The sequence below is a fragment of the Macrobrachium nipponense genome, chromosome 48 (genome assembly GCF_015104395.2).
Source record: "Macrobrachium nipponense isolate FS-2020 chromosome 48, ASM1510439v2, whole genome shotgun sequence".
In the NCBI taxonomy this organism is placed as follows: Eukaryota; Metazoa; Arthropoda; class Malacostraca; order Decapoda; family Palaemonidae; genus Macrobrachium; species Macrobrachium nipponense.
Window position 1 is genome coordinate 7,284,146 of NC_087223.1, and position 22,443 is coordinate 7,306,588.

Sequence of the window (22,443 nt, forward strand, 5' to 3'; positions counted from 1 at the left end):
GTGTGGAAGGGGATAGGAGACAGTAGGGATAACACCCCCAACCCCTCCTATCCCGCTACCCCCCTACAGACTCCCGTGACGTCACAAATGGCCACAGTTCAGACAGAAAGCTCCGCTCAGTGAGCCTCAGTCAGAGAGCAAGCAGGGGTGCAGTGGGTGAAAAAATTTCCTCATTTCGGATCAGATCTTCAGGAATTGACTGGATCCTCCTCCTATGCCCATGAGAAATTCGGCAGGGGCCCATTATGGTCACATGCATCGCCTGGGGGTGCAGGAATAGATCCCAGGGGCTGAATGGCGGGGGAGGAGGAGACGTCGTGGGCTTCCACTCCTTCCCCGTGAGGAACCCGGCGCTCCTGCAGAAGTGGTTGGACGCCTTGCAGATCTCCAGCGACGCTCTGAACAAGTACTGCCGGGTGTGTTCGGACCACTTCTTGCCCGGGGACTACAAGAGGGACTTCCGCCACGAGCTCATTGGCACCCGGAGGAAGAGGTTGCTCCGGGAGGGCGCCGTTCCCACCGTGGGCATCTGCAGAAGAAGAAGAAACGACACAAGTGACGTTATGATGGAAGAATCGACGGCGGCGGCGGTAGTTGCACCAGAGGGGTTGGTGAGTGGCAAGCAGGCAAGAGGCGAGGCAGGCAGGTTTGGTCTCGCGAGAGAGAGAGAGAGGCGTTGTGGTGGGGTGGGAGGGGGGGACAAGGCGGTAGGTAGTAACAGGGGCTTTGTAAAAGAAATGCTTCGAGACAGTTCGAATCAAATGAAGCACCCAGACACAACCTTCCCTTAAACCTCTCTCTCTCTCTCTCTCTCTCTCTCTCTCTCTCTCTCTCTCTCTCTCTCTCTCTCTATCTCTCTCTAGCATGCGATAAAAGGAAATAGTTTTATCTCATACGGGGAAACATTCATTATTTTTTGTCATTTTGTTCATTTTTGGGTCTGTCAATAAATGAGTATTTGTATATACAGTGGATGTACAATAAAGCATGTGGACTAACCTTTAATAATTTTTATAATAATAATAATATCTTGGTTTTCGGATTTGTAAGTTTCACAGTGTCTCCTTGTGTTTATAAGTATATACATACTTATAAATACACTTAAATATAAATAAGTAACAAGACACTTTATGCAAACACCATCTAACCAGATTTCCTGAAGACTTCTAACACTATATAAAGATGACTTCAAACCAAGGTTATCTAAGCGAGGTCAGGGTTACAGGAAAAGGAAGGAGAACCTTCTTGACCTAATTTAGGACGCAAGGTCACACGCCAATTTGGCGTGACCTAGGTCATACTTGGACAAAGTTCAAGGGGGTCACTTTGAAGTCTCTTGCATTTAACTTTATAAATGTTCTTGTATTTATATGTTATTGTTTGGTCTAACTTTGTTGTTTCATTAGCTTGACATTCTATTTCTATTCTTATATAGCTAAGAAAACTATTAATTTCTTTTTTTTTTTTTTTTTTTGTGGGGGCAGGCTGGTTTTGGCGCTGTGAAATTGACCCTGTCTTCTGTCCTAGAAGTTAAGCGTGGATTGTTTCTTTTCATACACAGATTCTGTTCTTGTCATGTCCCGATGTGTAGAGTAGCTTTCGTACTATTTTCTTCTGGTGTTGTCTATCAGTTCTGTAACGACGGTTTCTTGTCGTGTTCATCTGTATATTAGTTGGAAGATGGCTTCCATGTTTCTGCAAGCCAGTCATCGTCGTGGATGTCCTGACGATGCAGCTTTCACTGGAAGGTTTGCAAATGAAATTCACAAACCACATTGGCAGTCATCTTCGGCATAGGTCCACAGGTGCTGTTTCTCACGGCAGGGGATATGTCAGTAGGTTGGGCTTGCAATATGCCCGTGTGTGTGTGTGTGTGTGTGAATGGGGGCGCAGGTGGTCTTACTCCCTTCTTAATAATTTGCTTGATGGTGTTGCTGTTGTTAGAATGAGTCTAGTATATTGTCATCAGTTGTACCATCTTCTTGTTTTGTTGGTCGAAGGGGTAAAAGAAAAAGAAAAAAGAAAAAAAAACTCGCATTTCTGATTGTATCATTTTAATTGTCTTCAAATCCGTTATGTGTAGCAGTTGTTTTCTGTTCAGCTGAGTGTGTGTGTTGGCACAGTGTTGCTTTCCACGTGATAGAACGAGTGAAGGCCCACAGAGGTTTCATTCAATGAAATAATAATATGATCGGACTACTTACTGACCGTTCACATGTCCTGGGGAACTCAGATTTTCTTGTCCCTGTGTTTACTGATACGTCTAATTTCGGTCTACGCTGAGCGGATTTTTCTGTAAAGGCGTCCATCAGTGTCTATGCATCTTGTATGTCGTTCATTGTGATGGAAATGTCGATGTATCTTGCATATAGACTTCAGGTTTTATGGTGACCGAATCCACCATCTACTTGGCAGGATAATTCGCCTTCGTGGGCGTTAAATGGTGCTTCTTTTGTGCATGTTTGGTGAGGTTGCTTGCGAACAGTACTACATGTGATCGAGCATTATGTTTATGGTGGCATCTACTGTCACCTTAGTAAAACAAGCTATCGACGTCCACTAATGCGATTCTTCGGCTGTTTTTTTAAAGTTTTCAAGATGTCTGTGAATTCCCCTGCTGATCTTAGTTCATCGGTATGTATGGGGTGATTATGTCGTTCAGAATCTTGGCTATTTGGTAGTTTTTATAACAATGTCCAGGACTGAAGTCTCCCACGATGTTCGGGAAACTTGTAACAGTCTGTTGGCTTCCTCTGCTAGCCGTGGCATTAAATGAACTTTGTTGCGTCGTTTAAAATGCTGTCCATCTTCTCTTCCGGAGTGAGAGATGTGTATTTCTGGTGATAGAAGTTCACTCTCGACGTGGTTCGGAAGTCACGTAAAGCCGTTGGTCCCGTTGCTGAATAACCACTGGTTCCATGCAACGTAAAAGCACCATACAAACAAACAAACAAACCATCTTCTCTTTCCATTCTTCTTCGCACATTACCACGTAGTGCAGTACTGTTATGTGCACTGCGCGTATGACGATATCTTTTAATGTTTTACAGCTCCTTGGCAGCTTGCTTTAAACCTAAGAGTGAAACATTAATGCTCTGATTGCGTCGTCCTCTTATACCCTCTCCCAGCAGACCTTCAATCCATCCATCTTCCGTGATGATCTTCACTTCGTTGCAAGTTGTCTATCGATTTTCCTATATTTATTCGTTTTCCTGCTTAATTGCTTTTACTTCGGTGTCGTGGCAGTTGAAGCCGTATTTCAGGGTTTCAAGAGTTCGTTTTAGTCGTCAATAAGCACTACTTCAGTCAGTCAGATTGACGTAACCTTTTTTTGTTGTTCACTCCTTACTTTCCACCATATATAGATTGTATAGTTTCTTCGAGTGTCCAGTATCTAATGTTGCTGCTTGATTTGCTGCTATTGCTGTTCATCTGCAAGATTGCATAAATATCTCCCATATATATATCCCTCTTCTCTCGTTGCAATGTTTTTTTTAATTTGTTGGTGACGTCTTCCATTCTCTGTCGATCGAAGAATGTCTTTTATCTCCTTCCAGGTGCGTCTTTGCCTACCATGTAGTACTTTGTTTGTTTGTGTGTTTTTGCTGTTGTTGTTGGTGTAGGCGACACCAACCCTTTGTGTCATTTTCTTTCTGATCCTGACTTATTCATACTGTCTCAACTCTAACATCAGTCGTTTTCAAAATTCTGCATAATAAGGTATAGCAGGCTTTGTCGCGCAGAGAGAGAGAGAGAGAGAGAGAGAGAGATGAGAGAGAGAGAGATAGAGAGAGAGAGAGAGAGAAGAGAGAGAGAGAGAGAGAGAGAGAGAGAGAGAGAGAGAGAAAATGTTAGTGAATGGGTCGTGTATGTTGTCGGAGCCAAATGCATGTAGCATGCAGGTGTTAAATCAAGGCCAGACACACGAAGAGAGAGAGAGAGAGAGAGAGAGAGAGAGAGAGAGAGAGAGAGAGTTGCATTTGTCGCACATAAACCCCCAAAAGACACCCCAGCCCATAGATATAAAAGCCCCAGCCCTCGTAAAAGATCAATGATACACTTCGTAATAAGTCTCAGTCAGTCTCCGCGAAGCGGCGGTCATTCGAAACACGTTTTGTTTACCATTATTGCCTCTCATTCCCATAATATAATTATGTTTATAGCCTTATTCACATAAATGACATTTAAAGGTAATTTTACAACATTATCACAACCTTTTCAAGGACCGCCCCCCCCACAAAAAAAAAGCTTTATAAAAGGCGTTTCAAAAGCTTCGGCTCGTTGGTTCGTAGAAGATTCATTTAATGGCTGCTGTCATCTAGCGGCCGCAACGCGAACTAAAGATGTAAACAAAGCGACGTCTAAGTGACACTTCTTCAATGACATCGATATGAGAAATCGTGATTAAATATTCGTAATTATACATCAGAATGATTCTTTATATGGTGGATCAAACGTGAGATTTTATTCTAAGCTTTATTTTTATCAATATAATAGCGCCGCGGTGTTGCCATCTAGTGGTCACGAAGCGAACTACGGTTGTAAACAAAGCGACGTCTATACAATCTCTTCTTCAATGGTGTCGATATGAGAATTCGTGATTGTTCGTAACTATTCGTCAGAAGAGCCTCGGCGATTAACGAATCCGTTCAATATGAGGGAAAAGGTGAGCTTCGTGCTTTTACTGCTGTTGTTATCCGAACTTATCTAAGCTTGATTTTCGGCTTGGGTTGAGCTTAAGCTTGGGGTCCCGTCATGGAAGTATTTGTGTGCCATTTTGACATTATTCGTGATATTTGACATGATTGTGTTTAATTTATTTATTTACCTTGACTCTATTGATATCCTTGACCGGACATCCTATGATATAGTACCTAGGTTAGGGTAGATCTAGCGTACTACCTAGGTATTTCGCGGCGGCGTAGACTAAGGCAGTTGCGGTTTTTCTATGCATTTTTACCTCCTGAACAAGAATTTTAAGTATATTTATTTGGACGACTGTAATTAACCCCCAGGTACCAGTACTAAACACGGCGAAATACACTGGATGCCCCAACTCCTAGTGGATGTTGTATCCACGGTTACGTTCCTTGCAGTCCGTGCGGAACTACTATTCTGTAGAATTACCTAGGTTAGGCTTGATTTGGGGAGGGTGTGTGTCCTGCCGTATTACGACGGGGTTTAGGGGGCGAGGTTTCATGGGTGCCTTCCCCCACCTGAAATCCTGTGATCACAGGAGGTTACAGTTCCTTTTCAAATGAACAGTGACTAACTTGAAACAAAAAATGTAGTATTACATTTAACTACATTACTTTGTTTCCCTTCCATTCTACAGTACATTCTCTCAGTTTAGGTAAATTAAAGGTATCCTTATTCTATTGTAAAATATTTGTATGCAGTAAATAATTGCATTATTCTTTGGAGAAATGTTTGATTTCAGTTGAACAGTATTATATGGAACTATTGAAAAAAAAGTAAATGTAACTTACTGTATTGTTGTTTCTTATTGCGTCTTGCTTCACTTAAATTATTGGCATCGCAAGTCCACTATATATAATACATATATTATATATTTATGTGTGTGTGTGTTTGTGTAATTTGCCCCCCTCGGAAAATATGCTGCAGGCACCCATTTTGGTTTTATATACAGCCCTCCACAGGGATGGTTTCCTCTCTGGTGGGCCCTTGTATGTTTTCAAAATAAGTTGCTTCTTATATTTTATAATTGTCTTTCAGTGTTTTCTTGTCAGTATCATAGCCCCTGCAGAATAGGAGAGGCTTTAGTTCTTTTTTTAAATTTTCTTTCTTATATGATCTTCATTTCAGGTGGTATTTTGTAGTATAGTCTTGGTGTGCAATATTCAAATGCTCTTTCGCCTGACTTACAATTTGTTCTGGGTTCAAATAGCCTATATGCTTACAACCTTTTTTGTTTCCTCTCAGCACATGGTGAAAGTTGCGAGACCCTGGCGTAATTTTGTTTATTTTAGAATAATCACTTACATTATTGCTTAAAGTCTCCGTTAGCTTGAATATATCTAGATTGTGGTCATTTATAAGATTACTAATAGTGTTGGTTTTACTTCCTACTGACTGTGTGTTTATTAAATTGCACAGAAGATTATTAGTCAAAACAATGACTCATATTATTTTTCACCTTTGATACTTGTTCTTTATGCACTTAGTGCCATCATATGTTTTATATTTAGTATCCCTATGGCCATTCTTCTCACAATTTTTACACTTTAAGGTTTGGGGGGGTCCTTTATATAGGCTGCAGAAGTTCCATGGCTACTGATTTCTTGTGGAAATTCCATTAGTACTGGGTTGGGGAGGTAGTAGGATAGGAGGGCCCACACCTCCCTTAATATAATTTACATTTGATTTCCTAAGAAATGCTAGCTTCTCAGTCCTTTGTAAAGGCTACAGGCTCATAATTTCTTAATCATGGCAGATATTTAGATTTTTGACAGACAGCAGAAATTTATTAGCCTTACTCAGCCTCCCCATACTTCCTTTAATGTAATTTAAATGTTCCTCTATGATAAACATGAGGTTCTGCTTCCTTTATTTAGGCTACAGATGTTCCATGGCTTGTAATTTCAGTTACCTTAATTACGGCAGATATTTAGATTTATGTCATAAGAAATTACCCTCACACTACCGCCACATGCTTTCCTTATTCTGATTGAAATTTGTTCCTGCAAAAAAGGGAAAATTGTTATCCCTTTTTATAGGCTACAGTTGTTCTGAGGCTTGTAATTTCCCAATGAAATTCTCTTTACGCTGTCACCACAATCATTGCAAATTTTTATATTTAAGCTAAACAGAAACTAACCCACAGCATACTTCCTCATTCACAAAAAATTTAGAGTAATAACAGATTTTTGTTGCGACAACATCAAAACCAAAGCAAAAAGGCTGCAAAGTGCCTAAGGTTTAAGAAAACCTTTATAAAATATGAAATTCCCATTTGCCATCTCCTGGTTGGTAGAAGTAAACTTGATACCATCACAGAAACCTCAAAACACTTGTAAATTGAATGTGTTATGGTTTATTTTAGTTCTGCTGGTAAATTATAACATACATCTTCAAGATTTAAAATGTTACTATTTGGATATATCTGGTGTACTGCATATATTTCTTGCAACAACTGCAATAGCAGTCATTTTAAACCATGCTATGATATAATATGCTATTCATATATTAAAGATATATACAGTAGTACTGTAATTAATAGTGAATGACTGCAGGGGACTGAGTAGCCTAAGCTAGCCTACTCTGGGATTTTCAAATTAAGTTTGATTACTAAGGGTCATTTTTTGCCCCACTAAAGCTAAAAAAATGAGACTGTATGCTAGTTAAGAGATGCAATTATGGGTTTGATTGCATATAATTGTATATACCTTTAAATTTGGCCATAGCTTCAGAAATACAATGTAGAAACTATGTGGCATGTATACCCTGCAAAATATGACATTTCAGATGACACTTAGGTTAGTAACCTTACCCTCACTACAAATATACCTGCCATCAAGGGTGTTTAAACATATCTAGAAAAAATTGTTTTAGTTACGTACCTTTTGATGAACAACAGACAGTTGTGTCTTCAACATTTGTCATTCTAAATGCTCATGAACAGGAGTTAGTTGGGGCCTGTTCAAGAACATTTTACTTTAGTAATGCTCTTAGAACACTTACTTAAGGAGTCTGTCTGGTCTATTTATTCCCACATTCACCAAACCTGAAAAGAAATAGAGGTATATTTAGTTACGTAACTAGGGTGCTTGATACCCCTTTCCCAAAATAACAACCACGTAGTAGCAGGCTCACAAATCTCAATGCAATACCCAAAGTCTTAATAAGTCTGTCGTTTAATACAAACCATAAAAAATTTTGACAGTTTTAACATTTTCAGGTCTTGAATGACGTCCCGACTGTCTCCAATGCAGCAAGTGCCGTTAACTGTTCAAACAGCGGAGCTGAAATGGATCGTGATAATGTGAGTCCTGCCGATTTATGTAACGAGTCCTTTATTTCAGCACAAACCCATTAATTTGCATCAGCATATAATCTCCAGACATATCTCCGGAGTCTTCCTTTCCTCCTATCTGAGAACTGTATATATCTGTATAATAAAAATATTTGCCATTAGAGATTTTAAAAAATGAAAGATGGAGTGATGGAAGATTTGGCTAAATCTCATAAATTAAATAAATCCTGTAAATTGAATAAGTGTCAAATACAGCTCATCTAAGGCTTATTGCCTTTGGGATGTCTTCAAGGTTTAAGTGCTTGTATCCTATAGGGTCTTCAATAATAACCAGGTTTTACTACTAGTCAGATGGTTAGACCTCGAAAGCATCTATTAAGTTTAGGGGCTACTTTACAGTAGAAAGCCTCTTGTAGACATAAATTTGCTTACAGTCGGCTTTGCATGGTTTCCTGTAATATACAGGTAGTCCCCAGTTCTATGGGGCTTGTCTATTGCCATAAAATCGGCGATTTATGGTGCCATAAATCGCCGAGTTTGGAGTGCCTGTATTGGTTTTTGTCTTGTAGTTTTTATCCATTCTGTTTCGTCCCCGGCTTTTTAGATTTCTTCAATTTTCACCTCTCACTGAAGAGCAGATCGTTCAAGTACCTCATATAAGACTAGAATTATTATTCGCTGGTAACTCTGTAACCAGCGAATAATAATTCGTCACGTAAGAGGTGCTTGAACAGTATGCTCTTCAGTGATGGACAGCTAAAAAGCAGTAGACCAAACAGAATGGATAAAAACTAAAAGGAAAAAAGCAATATATGTAGCTGCAGGCCTAAGAAGGGAAGGGAGAAAAAACTTTGGTACCATCTGCAGTAGGCCATATACAACTTGCTATAAGTAAATTTCTGCCACAAACATCACACAAGACTTTCTACTTAATAGATGCTTTCGAGGTCTAACCATCTGACAAGTAAAACCTGGTTATTATTGAGGACCCTATAGGATACCAGCACTTATACCTTGAAGACATCCCACAGGCAATAAGCCTAATATGAGCTGTATTTTACATTTATTCAATTTACAGGGTTTATCTAATTTATGAGATTTAGCCAAATCTTCCATCACTCCATCGTTCATTTTTTATAACCTGTAATGTCGCTAAAGGACAACTTGTTCCAGAAATGTTGTGATGGTTGTGTGTATCAAACATTCTTGTCGAATGGCCTTTGCAACCTAACTTATGGCTATATTAATGTATAAACAGACTTGATTCTGCTTACTTTGTACATAGTTTGCATTAAATTTTGGTCCTGTAACTGAATGGCAGTGGGAAAGTTACAATTTTAGTATGATTTACTAGCCCTCATTATAGTCTAAACCCAAGTAGAAATTTAAAATGAGCAAATCAAATTCTGAACAACACCAATGTAAAATTGGAAAAATATTCAGATAATACTAGAGGTCTTCTCTCCTTGGCGCAACTGTCTGTATCTTATCTCTCAAGTACAGCGTACAGTAGAATACAGGGAATGATTGTAAGAGACTCCTAACCAGATTTCTCTAGATAACAGACAGACAGTGCTTGGTTTCAGCTAAGCCAGCTTGGGTATGGTAAGATAATTAAAGTGACCTGGATGAGATTGACATACTGTAATAGGGTGTATGTCTCTTTTCTGTGTGTTTTTTTTTATTTTTTTTATTTTTTTTACATCTCTTCATCTCAGGGGTCCTTTGTCATCTTTTTGCACCTTCACCGGTACTTTTAATATTTTCCTTTATCATTTTTTCATATTGGTTTGGTATATTTCTTGCTCTCTACCTTTAATAATTTATGCCTGTGATTGGTACCCAATCCAAATTGCTAACTAATTTGTGTGAACCTCAAAAGTGAACTTCTTTACAAATCCTTTCTTTGACAATAATCTTTCTCACTGACATTTGCATCTTCCAGAGTGAATAAACTGATGGTAGTGGGTGTCTCTCTCCTTTTCCATAGAATGTTTTTATTCCTGCTCCTACTGACTTCTTAGGACATGAAAGGTTTTTACTGATGCTTAAAGAGGACTGGATCTTGCTTGCTCAATGTTTCCAAAATGTTTGTTTACTTCTGTGGTGTGTGTATAAAAAACACCAAGAATACTGTAGCTTATGTCTTGAAAGAATGTACCCCTTACACTAAAAATAGGATTGTTCTGTCACTGAAGTCAATTTTTATTTTTAATTTTTTCGTTATATTTAGTACACATATGTTACTTGAATTTTTCATGCAGTTATTGGAGATGCAAGTCAACATTTGCCAATGTTTGTTTCAGAGATACTACTCATTGGTTTATGGCAGCTTTTTGATGTCACCAAGTACATTTTTGCATTCTAATTTGGTCTTGGTTTGTACTTTTCAGGGAAGCAAATTATTGCATGCTAACAAAATTACTTTGGGCACAATCTGAGAGAATTGTTGAGAAAATAATCCTATAAGGGACCACAGATTTAAATTGATTTACAGAAATCAATTTCCAGCTCATAATATGTTATGTGTTCCATTCATCTTATTGCCTTTTCATTATTATTTTTCAGGACGAGAGAAATGTGCACGATCCACTAAGCGACCCTTTGGCAGAAGATAGTGTGGAGATACTACCAGAGTTTGAAATCAAAGAGGAACCATATGATTTTTATGAAGACAACATTACAGATACAGGGAGTGTAAGTAATGCAATATTGTATTGGTTTATATTTCACTAACTAAACAGCACTGTATAATGAGCTACTCTGTGCTTGCCAAACTAAAAGTTAAGGGGTGATATGGAATATCGTGCTAATAGATAGTTCATGCATAAAACAATTGCTCAATTGAAAGGTCCTTGTTTGCTTGTACAACTTTTACTTTCCACCCTCTCCTAACACCTTTTAAAACTTTTTTACTTTTGATTTCCTTCTCATTGCTGAATGACCTCACACTAGGTCCCAGTGCTTGGCCTTTGGTCAGAACTTTATATTTCATTCACTCATACAACTCGTGCTTGATTGTTTCAACCTTCTTCTCTCAGTTGGATAATCTTGATTTTACCTCCAAAGATCATCTTCCTTCTTGATCCTGAGAAAAGCAGTTGATGAAGTTCACTTCCTTTAGCTGCTTACCGTAGCTGTTTCACTGTGATTTCCTTATCTTAAGCTTTTGTGCGTCTTGTTTTTCTTTTTGTATGCAAGTCAGGACCAGTTTCCACTGGCACTGTAGTGCCATATGTTATCATTAAACCTTATTATGCCTTTGGGGGTTCCTCTAGAGCATTTAGGACTGTAGACTAACTTAAAAAGTGTCTGCGTCATGGGACTAAGCCTGATTAAGAGTTATTAGGTAAACAGGTAATGTATTAAGTGTTATGTTTTGTAAGTATTCCTTACCTAGTTATTGAAGTCATACTGATAGTTTATTCTTTATTTATGGACAAACCAAGCCCACAAGTAGTCTCATAATGCAAGTGCATGTAGTATTTTTAGCAACAGTACCACTTTAGAGGCTGAGATCCAAGAAAATTCATAATATTACTAACATTCACTAATACATATTACCAACTCATTTGTCTGCAATTGGACAGAAGGAAAATAGTTGAGGCAATGCCTTGCAGCATCTTTGACTCTGCCTAAATAAATTAGATGATATCACAGGTGCCTTTGTGTGTTTGATATCAAACCTCTATAATTCGATTGGAAGTTTCTCAGAGATATATTAATGTTTATGGTTTATTAAGGGACTCACTCATGGGATAATCACTTAGAATTGAGGCGCAAGACAGTTTCTTTTGTGAGCTGATAATTGTTCTTGGCTATCTCTGCAGCATAGCATAAGTAGATAAATATATAGGTCTTGGTTTATAGGACATTAGAACTATTTCAATTTTGTATTTTTACAGATGTTTATAATGTATCACATGTATTGTTTCATTGATGTTCTCTTCCAGTGTCATACATTTTCAATCCAAGGTCCAGCACTTACTGTAGATCTGTTTATTGTTGCCACATCAAATATTACTTTTCCCTTGTTAAACATTATGACTCACTTGCTATTCCTAAGTCATATTTTCAACTCATTCACTCTAGTTAGCACCATTTTCTAGCGCGCTTTGCATGACACTAGTTATCATCGAAGGCTCTTAGCAGCTTCCCTTTATCCCCCGGCTGCAGAACTATATATAGTATCTACATTTTACTCTCTTTTTCATTCCCTTTGGTCCTTTGCCACCTAGCTGTCTACCTTCATTAATTTTGACCTTGGTCTAACCTTCACCTCTCAGAGAACGAATCCTATGGGGAAAGACTTTGAGATTCCAGTTATATCTCAGTGGTATTGATGAAATGATTTTTAATGATTAAAAATGATGACCTAGTGGTATTGGTGTACCTTTGCTTCTTCTGGTTAATCTTCATTGCTCTGTTGCAGTGCCTGACAAGCAACATGCAATGTAGTCACTGGTGTAGTAGCAAAATTGTACACTGTAGCCCTGAGCATATTCTTTGTAACTTTTGAGTAGCTGCAATCTTCATCTTTCCTTGTTGCTTAAGACTTCGATTCCTCCCATGAAGGATTTACGGTGAAATTGAAAGGTGAAAATTAGAGGAAGGTTAAGGAAATGGAAGGAAATTTAATGCTAATAAACACATACTGATAGAAATGAAGGAATGGTACAAAGTACTCTCAGTATAGTCTGAGACGGCTTCCTATTACGTTACGGATGAGAGTGAGAATGAAGACGACTTTGAACTTTTTGCTTTCTTTATTGGAACAAGTATTGGTTGGCCCAAATATGGTAGGCCCCATGGGGTTTTGGGTGGGGGGAGAGTGCCTAGTGCTGTTGTTTGCTGCATCCCTTCAGCCCCTAGCTGCAACCCATCTCATTCCTTTTACTGTTCCTCACTGCATATTCTCTTTCGTCTCACTTTCCACGCTCTCTTAACAGTTGGTTCCTAGTACGTACAACTATGAGGCTTGCTGCCTATTACACCTTTCATTATTCCTTTTTATTCCTTTGGCCTAAATTTTATATTCCATTCCACCACTATGGTAGATGAGGGTGACCCCGATTAGTTCAAGTTAGTAGGTTTTGGCACCAAACAACTCGGGCCGAATGACTGGAATCGCATGTTTTAAAGCTCTATGGATCTGTGATTACTTACAGCATCATGAGATTAACCCTGATAAATGCCTTTCACAGCCATGTTGGATATCCGATGGTGTCACTCTCATCGGCGAAAATGACGACGACATCGAGCTCGAGGATGGGATCCAATTGGAAGACAACAGCGACCCCTTTGACTACATCGAGAAACTCAACAATTCTCATGAAGACATTATGGTGAGGATGATATCTCATAAAAGGTTTTGTTCGAGGTTATTGGTCCTTGTAAACTTGTGTACATTAAAGTTGAACACATATACACAAAGACTTATTTTTATTGAATGAGTCACTGAAGTGTATTTGTAACTTCTGGGATGACTTATACATTTGTGTTTTGCAATTTCAGGATGTCTCACCCATTCAGAAGTACCCAAACAAAGGTAAGAAGCTGGTAAAATCTGGTAACAGATTGTATTATTGTGGGCGTCTAGTATATATTTGAATTGCGTTTTATTCTCAAAATAAAGCTACGTATAATTCTGTGTCCCTTTTCTATAGATAGTTTTAATGAAGTGTGTCCATAACTTGTTACAACAAAGGTTACTGTTCTGTAAACTAAATGTCATATTAATCTAATCTTCCAGGCAGGAAATGGAAGCAAAAGCCTTACGGGTACACGAGAAAGATTCTCAAGAACTTTGTCCCCTACGAAGTAGATGTTGACGATGACATGGATGACGGGCTGATGGTAACGGTCGAGAATGCAGCAGCCTTCAAAGATGACCTGGAAGAATTTGGCTGGAGACACAAAAGAATGACCGACGCAGATTTGGCCAGGCGTAGGAGGGAGTTTGAGACCCATTTGATGCGATGCAAAGTCAACATCAAGGTGATGCAGGCACGCCTGGATGAGGAACGAGGGAAGATGCTGAGGATCCAGAATTCTCTGATGAACATCAGGAGGAGGCAAAAGCGACACGAGATGAAGAGGATGCAGTATGGAGGTAGCGTATCCGAAGTCATGGATGACCCAGCTGTTGGCATCAGGTATTCAAAACTGGGCTCCGAGGGGAAGAATTCCCTCGCCTTAAATATCGAGGATGGTGAGGGGAAGAAAGAATCCTTGGTGGCCATGAAAATGAGGATGGCTCGGTTGCGGGAAATCAAGGCGAAAAAGGCTCTCGAGCAGAAGAGGTCTGGGGTTGTCGACTACCAAAAAGAACTGGAGAATAAGCTGAGGATGGCCAGGCTGAGAGAGATCAAAGCCCAGAAGGCTTTAGAGAGGAAGCTGAATCTTGAACCTGAACCAGGTAGGGCCAAACTGAAACCACTCAAAATACCAAAGCCGGAGGAGTGCATCAACGGCGAAGATTATGAGAAGGTGCTGGAGGCCAAGTTGAGGATGGCCAGGCTTCGTGAAATAAAGGCGATGAAAGCTCTCGAGCGGGTTAACAACGAGGACAGCGATAAAACGGACGAGTTTAAGATCAAGAAGACAAAGGTGAAGAGGCTAAAAATGAAAATCAAGACCCACAAGCCTTACGACGAGTTGGAAATGAAGGCTAAGATGGCAAAGCTCCGAGAAATAAAAGCCCAGAAAGCTTTGGAGAGAAAGAAACTGGAAGAATCAGGTGAAGTGCCAATCAAAGATAAGATGGAAAAGAAGAGGATTTTGGTAAAGAAAAGAAAACTGGAGGTTGACAGGGGCTTAGAAGCTCCTTCCACGTCAAACGGAGGCGAACCCAGAGAAGACATACCCCATGTAAATATAAAGGCTGAGGAAAAAGAGGCAAAACCAGAGGTTCACATTGCCACATCACACATGCTGTGGAATGTCTTGAGTCGCATCAAGATGGAGCCATACCAGGAGAGCGCTTCTGCAACCACTCCTGACAGCACCATGACTAATTATTTCTCCAATCAGGGTAAGAATAATCCAACTCCTTCAGATATTCCAAAGCTGGTGAAAGAATTCATGTGTCGTGATGACGTCTCTAAAATCAGCACAACTTCTCCATATGCCATGTCAAATTCCACGACTGCGGTACGACACCGAATGCACTACCTGCCAATCCTCCACAAGCAATTTGAAGCGGAGAATGGCAACGTATGTTCGTACGCTTCGTTTTGTAGTTACGTGCCTCAGAATGTTAAGAAACCTCACGCTTGGCAGTGGAAATTCTGCCCCTGCTTGCCCTGTATCAATCCCGAACTGAAATTTGAGAAGATGATATCCGAAGGTATACTGAAAATGGACGGCATCGAACTCGGGGACATTCTGCATGACGACGCTAAAGAAAACATGCTCATGGTACAGCTCAGAGAGTTGAGGGACAGTCGTCAGTTTTTCACTTACGATGCGTGGGAGAGAAACTCGAGCGGAACAATTAATGCCAAACGACGGACTGCAAGCGAGCCCATTACTGCTGTGGTTACAAAGTTCTTGGAGGAATTAAGCATGCTGAAGTCTCATATCCAGAGGTCATTTTATCAGTACCATGCAGCCAAGTTGGCGCGAGATCGCGGCCTGCACTGTGCCGACGAAGTTACCTTACACATAGAGTGTTCCCCTCTCTCCTTGTATCGCAGTCCTGGAACAGACTCCGGTCCTTCGGAACCTGCAGCGGTATTTACGTTTCTCACAGGGTATCTTTGGAGTCAGAATTGTGAGCAAGCTCTCGCAGCAGTCTCTGAAAATAAGGACTATTCAACGTCGGGTATCTGGGCAGGGCTAGAGAAGATACTACTTAGTATAGTCAAGGCTGGTAAGAAGAAAATCAACATCATTTCAGATAGTCCTACAAACAAGTACCGTAACAAGAGCAACTTCTACTACATGAGCGACTTTGCTCGAATGTATGGCGTGTGTTTCCGGTGGATATTTCTGGAGCTCAGTCATCAGCTGGGAAATGCAGATCTCATCAGGTTCGAAATTGAACGCACCATTAAGGAAGAGTTGGCCGAAAATCCAGATATGTCGTTGGCTAAGAGTGAAATACAAAAGCTAGTTCAGTCTCGTACTTCCATCATTCTCGATTCATATTCACACGAAGATGTGCTGAAGTACAAGTTGAATTTACCAAAGTTAAAAGTAGTGCAAGGCACCCAGAAGTTCGACGAGGTGATAATTATGCCTGAAGACTTCTGGGTAAGAGATGTCATAGGATTCGACACCTTCAAAAAGCTGCCGTTTTGAGGGAAATACTTTGTCAGTGACACGTCAACAGATTGGATGGAATTTGCATAGAGTTTTGCATGTGACTATTACATAACTCTATGCAAATTCCTGTTCCTTTACTTTTGCTCAAATTCAGTTGTGTGTGAATGTATTGCAAGCAACAGTAAGTTAAGATGAAAGTGACTGTGGGTAGTAAGCCAAAAATACAAAAGTGACATAGTAGATATTAGTGGATGAGAATGTGGTGATTCGAAATTGAGCAAATTAATATGCAAGTCACTCTGTGAGTGAAAGCGTAATTTAAGGACATAACATTAAACTTTTGGAATACGGTAGTTAAGTCGTTATAGCTACATTATTTGTGTAGGTTATTGTCTGGGGTTTGACATAACCCCTCTATTTCAACCTCATTTTAGAATCCTTAAGTTGTGGTTATTTCATACTCTGTCACTAAGTGCTGTTGGTTACAGCAGACTTAAATTTCCAGAATTTCCAGATGGTATTTTAGTTGGACGATAGGACCGTGTACAAATTAAACCGTAACTTGTGCACCATAAAATGGTGAATTGTAGCAGCTGCCAACCAATGTATGTTGTCTTTGTTTCTGTAACTTATTCCACTTTTATATTGGAACTGTACGATAGTATCTTTTGTGCTAGAAAATTATTTTAGGTAACTGTAAATATTTTTGAAGAAAAAAGAATTATATTTTGTACTATTCCAAGTTATTTTTTTTATGCCAATACTCCCTATCAAAGACTTATATATTTTATTTCCAAGAATTTCCCTGAATAGAGATTTTGCTCAAATTTATTGTGGTCAATGAAAGGTGCTCTCACTGATTTGTGGGAGGTGGATAAAAAAAGGAGGGTGCCTTCAGTGTACCTCACATGTTGCACTGCAGGTAGTACTTGAAGTTCTTTGTAGAGTCCTGTCTGCCCCCAGCTGCAACCCCTTTCATTCCTCTTACTGTAGTACTTCCATTCGTGTTATTTTTCTTCCACCTTACTTTCATCTCATAACAATTGTTTCATTGTGCAAATGTGAGGTTTTCCTCCTGTTAAACCTTTCAAAACCTTTTTGGTCTCAATTTCTCTTTCAGTACTGAACGACCTCATGCATCCTAGTGTTTGGCCTTTGGCCAAAATTTTATACTATTCCATTCCATTCAACTTAGGCTAACAGTGTGGTTGCACTCAAATACCACAAAGTTTTTCTTCCTTGGTGGAATTTTACCATCCTTTAAACCCCTTTGCTTGTTTTGCACGCTGGACTACTAATTATACAACACTAGTAATATTACTTCTTTTGAGGTAATTAACCTTTCTGAGTTCAAATGAATAACACGTTAGTTGTGTGTCCTACGATGGTTGATTTTTTGGGTAGGTCTTGTACATTAGGCATTGATTCAACCTTACATTATGTAACATCCATCATAATATTTTACATCTGACTTTCTTGTATGGGGCAGCGAGCCCATAAAAGTCGAAGTGATTTGACTCGGCGGACAGATAAAACTACCCTATAATAATAAACCTTTACTTTCAGCAATTCTTCTGATATCCAACATTTAAATCTCTTCTCCTCGAGATGTTACAAAATGGAATGATTGACTGTTCCTTTACATTTTCATCGTTAGGTATTTGTTTGTTCTACCAGTTTTCCCCTCGGATGTCCACTGCTATATTTGCCACTAGTATTCCATCATCAAACTAATGTTTACAATGATGTCAACTGACATATAAAGCCATCTGTTTTGCTTGTGAGAAACCAGCTGTTTTGCTTTGTATGTGGAACAAATACTATTTCCAATTGAAGGGACTGAGAGGAGAGCTCCTTAAAGAAATGTCTATAACTTTGTGGCTATGAAATAAAATTGAACCCTTTGAGATTCTGTGGGATTCCAAAACTCATCTGTGGCAAATCATGATCTGACTGCTTAGGGGCACAACACTTTTTCTTCTACTGCCTGCTGTAAGTTTATGTAGTGTGGTTTTGAAGATGATGTTGGTATTGTATTGTCCACTTCTGCTAAAAGAACTGATATTGAAAACGCGTCTACAAAACTGATCTAATGCTAACCTTGTACATGGACAAAGGACGAGTCCATTTCCATAACACAATAGAGCCACGAATTACAGTACAGATATATAGTAATTACATTTATATCTAAGCGATAGCAACAAAGTAAAGCGCCTGGAAACAGTTGTTGCATACAAATAGATTGACTGTTCTTGTGATTTCAGGCAACAACTAATAGCACAGAATAAAATAAAACTAATCTAAAGCAGCATTTATACTTATCACAAGTAATGTACTTGAAATATTACATGAGGTAAATAGCGCCTCAGTGGCGTGGTTGGTTTGGTGTTTGCTTCTCACCTCGGTGGTCGCGGGTTCGATTCTCGGCCATTCCATTGTGGAGTGAGAGATGTGTATATCTGGTGATAGAAGTTCACTCTCGACGTGGTTCGGAAGTCACGTAAAGCCGTTGGTCCCGTTACTGAATAACGACTGGTTCCATGCAACGTAAAAACACCATACAAACAATCACCAAGACAAAGATAAGGTAAAAAACTAATTTCCAGTAAGAAACTACACTGATAGTGGTAAAAACTTTTGATAATCACTCAACCAAATCAAAATAGCCAAAAATATGTCCAGTTGCTTAAGAAGGAAAGTGACAATGGGAATAGCTAATATGATTAATGGTAAAGGAATAAACAAACTTATCCACAAGGCAGACTTACAAGAAGTGTGGATATTACCTAGCTGCAACCCAGAATGTATGCACAATGCTCCCAGTCAGCTACAGATGATATTCTTTTTCTTTAGATTCAGGATAGAGTCTAGGATTTGTGATGATAGACAAATCAAGGCTGACTTAAATGATGGGTTTTTATATTATATTACCCTCCAATAATTATCCATAAGAAAATTTTACCTTTAACCAAAAGTACAGAATTGTTGACCTAATCTAATTAACGAATAACCAGGAAGTTGAAATCCAGCAGCTGGCCTTTGGCCTAAATCCCATGTTCTAATTATCTCCAGCAGGAAGGCTCAGAAAATAATGGTTAAAAGCCATGGGTGAAAACAACATGATGGGACTCGGTTAGAAAGTGTAGGTACCAAGTGTACAAAATGGAGGAGAGTGGAAAGTACTTGCAACATTTATCCATTATTAAAAGAAAATTTGATGGATGGATGTATGATATTTAGGGGTAAAGGCCAGGCACTGGGGCCAAGAAGGCCACTCAGCGCCGTAATGAAGGTGAAATAAATTGAATTATGGTAAATGAATTAGTGACAGAAATGATTCATAAAATTAGATGTGACTAATAAATAAAATAATGAATGGCGTAATATATATTAAAAATAGTTTAATGTCTTTAAAAATCTGTATGATATGATATATAAAAAATTATCTTTGTATACACTTTAAAAAGGAGATGAGAGCAGAAATATCTGCTTCATCTCCCAAGATATTTGAGTGGGATTTGCCCTGGAAATATTTTTCCCTTTGGTTAAAATATCTGGGGCAAACCATCAAAATGTGCTCCACTGTTAGTATCTCGTCACAGTAAGGACACACTGGCGGGCTGCTTCCTTCTAAAATAAACTGATGGGTTAAATAAGTGCACCCAATCCTTAATCTCGTTAGAATAACCCAGGATCCATACTCTCTGTATGGATCCTGGAATAACCTCTGTCCGTCTATCAAACTGGAATGACGAAGGCCACGGCAGTATATTTTTCCTAATATTTCTATACTTACTATTCTTGGCAAGAAGAGGAGAAGTCCACCTTTCTTGCCATTTACTTTATACATAAGACCTAATAGGACCGTTTAGGTCTGTATGGGGCACTTTTCTGGAGGTTGTTTCTGGTAAATCGCTAGCAGCTTTCGCTTCCCTGTCTGCAGTCTCGTTTCCGTGAATCCCCACGTGAGAAGGAACCCAACAGAAAGAGACAGACTTACGCAGACAATATATACGAAAAAGCGACTCCTGAACTTTTAGAATTAACGGGTGAAAGCTATTAAATCTTTTGATAGCTTCTAAAGTGCTTTTAGAATCCGAGCATATGACAAAATTAGTGTCAATACTTTGAAGAACTAAATCTAGGGCAGAGGTTACGGCTGTTAATTCGGCAGTAAATATTGATGCAAAGTCTGGTAATTTAGCTGTATATGCTGTATCACCGAGGATAACAGCACACACATCACCACTATCTGACTTTGATCCATCTGTATAAATCTTCACATAATTGGCATGGGTAACGTCGTGCTCTAAGAATTTTCCCCTAATTTCTTCTTCAGTACAGCCCTTCTTCTTAGATGATTTCTTGCATACTAATGCTTCAGGAATAAGCCATGGAGGATTTACAGGATGTTTTACTTCCAGGACTTTCTGGAATTTGAGATGGTTATCCCTAACATCCTCGTTCAGTCGAATTTGCAATGGTTTAGAAGCTCTTGTACCAGAAACATTCCGCGAGTCTGTTTCCTTGAGTGCTTCAAAGGAGGGATTTTTGGGAGCACTTTTCATTCCAGCCACGTATCGCAACCCTAGCTCTTGCCTTCTTAGATCAAGAGGAAGATGATCTATGTCAACATATATATGCTTTCAACAGGAGAAGTTCTAAAAGCTCCTGAGCATATTCTTAACCCCATGTTCTATACAACATCCAATTCCTTTAGCTTGGTTTTACAAGCTGAGGAATAGATGTGACTGCCATAGTCTTGCTTGGAGCGACACAGCGAGTCATATAGCCTTAGATGGGATTTCTTATCAGGCCCCCAACGAAATCCAGAAACAACCTTTAAAATATTCAAAGATTTTTTCAACATTAATCTTTAGGGCATTTATGTGGTTGGCCCATGTTAGTTTGTGATCAATAATCATCCCCAGAAATTTTACTTCATTTTCATAAGGAATGATAGATCCTTTTAAACTAAGTGTGGGAGGGAATTTCTTCCACACGCCGGAATCTGGTAAATCTTACTGCAACTGTTTTGGAAGAAGACAATTTAAAACCATTCTCATCAGCCCAATTAGTAATTGCATTGATAGACCTTTGCAGATGTTTACATACTGACATTGAATCATATCCTGTGCAGTATATTGCAAGGTCATCGGCAAAAAGTGACCATTTAACAAGAGGCAAGATTTTTTCAACCACACTATTTATTGCCACTGAAGAGAGTGTTAGACTTAAAATGCTTCCTTGGGGAACTCCTTCCTCCCGCACAAAAAGTTGGGAGAAAGAGTTTCCCACTTTTACCCTAACAAATCTGTCCGTTAAAAAGGAATATATAAATGCCCATCTTGTGCAATGTTTCATGATGCCAATTCTCCAGGTAGTGTCGTACGCTTTTTCTAGGTCAAAAAATACCCCGATGGTCTGACATCGTTTGGCGAATCTTTGCTGGATTTGGTTGGTCAGCCTCAGCAACAAATCAAGAATGGAGCGGTTTTTCCTGAAACCAAATTGAAATGATGATGTTAATCCTTACTAGTCTAGTATTTATAATTTTCTCCATCAGCTTACACACACAGCTGGTAGGAGCTATTGGTCTATAGCTGGTGGCTAGGGAAGCATCTTTATTAGGCCTTTTAATTGGAACAACTATGGATATTTTCCAGTCATTGGGTAAAATTCCAGTTTCCCATATTTTGTTTATAATCTTGAGTAAATATTTTTTGTCATCGTTTGGGAGGTGTTTAAGCATTTCATATATGATTGTATTGTCACCTGGAGTTGTGGATTCACTAGAGGAGAGCGCCTCCCGTAATTCTCTCAAGGAAAACCTGTAGTTGTATGGTTCAGGTTTTCCTGAATCGAATTCCAGAATCATTTCAGTATTCCTAATTTATTGAAATTCTCGAGAATAATTGTTGGCGCTGGAAACTTCAGAAAAGTGTTTTCCTAGCTCACTGGCAACTTCAGTGGGCTCTGTGATCAGAGCGTCATTTATTTTTAATGAGGGTAATGGTGACGCAACAAATTTCCCACCCAGTTTCCTTATTTTGCGCCACACCACTTTCAGTGGAGTCTTTGAGTTTATTCCATTAACATAGTAAAGCCAACTTTCTCTTTTGGCTTTCTTGTAAAAGCGCCGTTGCTTGGCTAAAGCACGTTTGTAGATTAATTTAGACTGA

The 22,443-nt window shown here is 39.2% G+C and overlaps 1 protein-coding gene across 4 annotated transcripts; it reads left to right on the forward strand.

Annotated features, from left to right (window-relative positions):
- Positions 1-105: 105 nt before the first annotated feature.
- Positions 106-16,999, forward strand: LOC135205025 (uncharacterized). 4 transcript variants are annotated; one of them, XM_064235280.1, is made up of 6 exons: positions 106-611; positions 7,919-8,002; positions 10,562-10,690; positions 13,198-13,338; positions 13,508-13,541; positions 13,746-16,999. In XM_064235280.1, the coding sequence occupies exons 1-6, from the start codon at positions 246-248 to the stop codon at positions 16,295-16,297; spliced, it is 3,306 nt and encodes a 1,101-aa protein (XP_064091350.1). In that variant the 5' UTR covers positions 106-245; the 3' UTR covers positions 16,298-16,999. The 4 variants fall into 4 exon arrangements, with proteins under 4 accessions (XP_064091350.1, XP_064091351.1, XP_064091353.1 ...); XM_064235281.1 differs by lacking the exon at positions 106-611 and adding an exon at positions 2,127-2,634; XM_064235283.1 differs by lacking the exon at positions 106-611 and adding an exon at positions 4,308-4,666.
- Positions 17,000-22,443: the final 5,444 nt, after the last annotated feature.

Excerpts from the sequence above, each read along its gene's own strand:
- LOC135205025 (XM_064235280.1), top strand. The coding sequence starts at position 246 with ATGGTCACATGCATCGCCTGGGGGTGCAGGAATAGATCCCAGGGGCTG. Across the intron at positions 13,339-13,507 it reads ATTCTCATGAAGACATTATG|GATGTCTCACCCATTCAGAA; the intron begins GTGAGGATGATA and ends TTGCAATTTCAG. Across the intron at positions 13,542-13,745 it reads TCAGAAGTACCCAAACAAAG|GCAGGAAATGGAAGCAAAAG; the intron begins GTAAGAAGCTGG and ends CTAATCTTCCAG.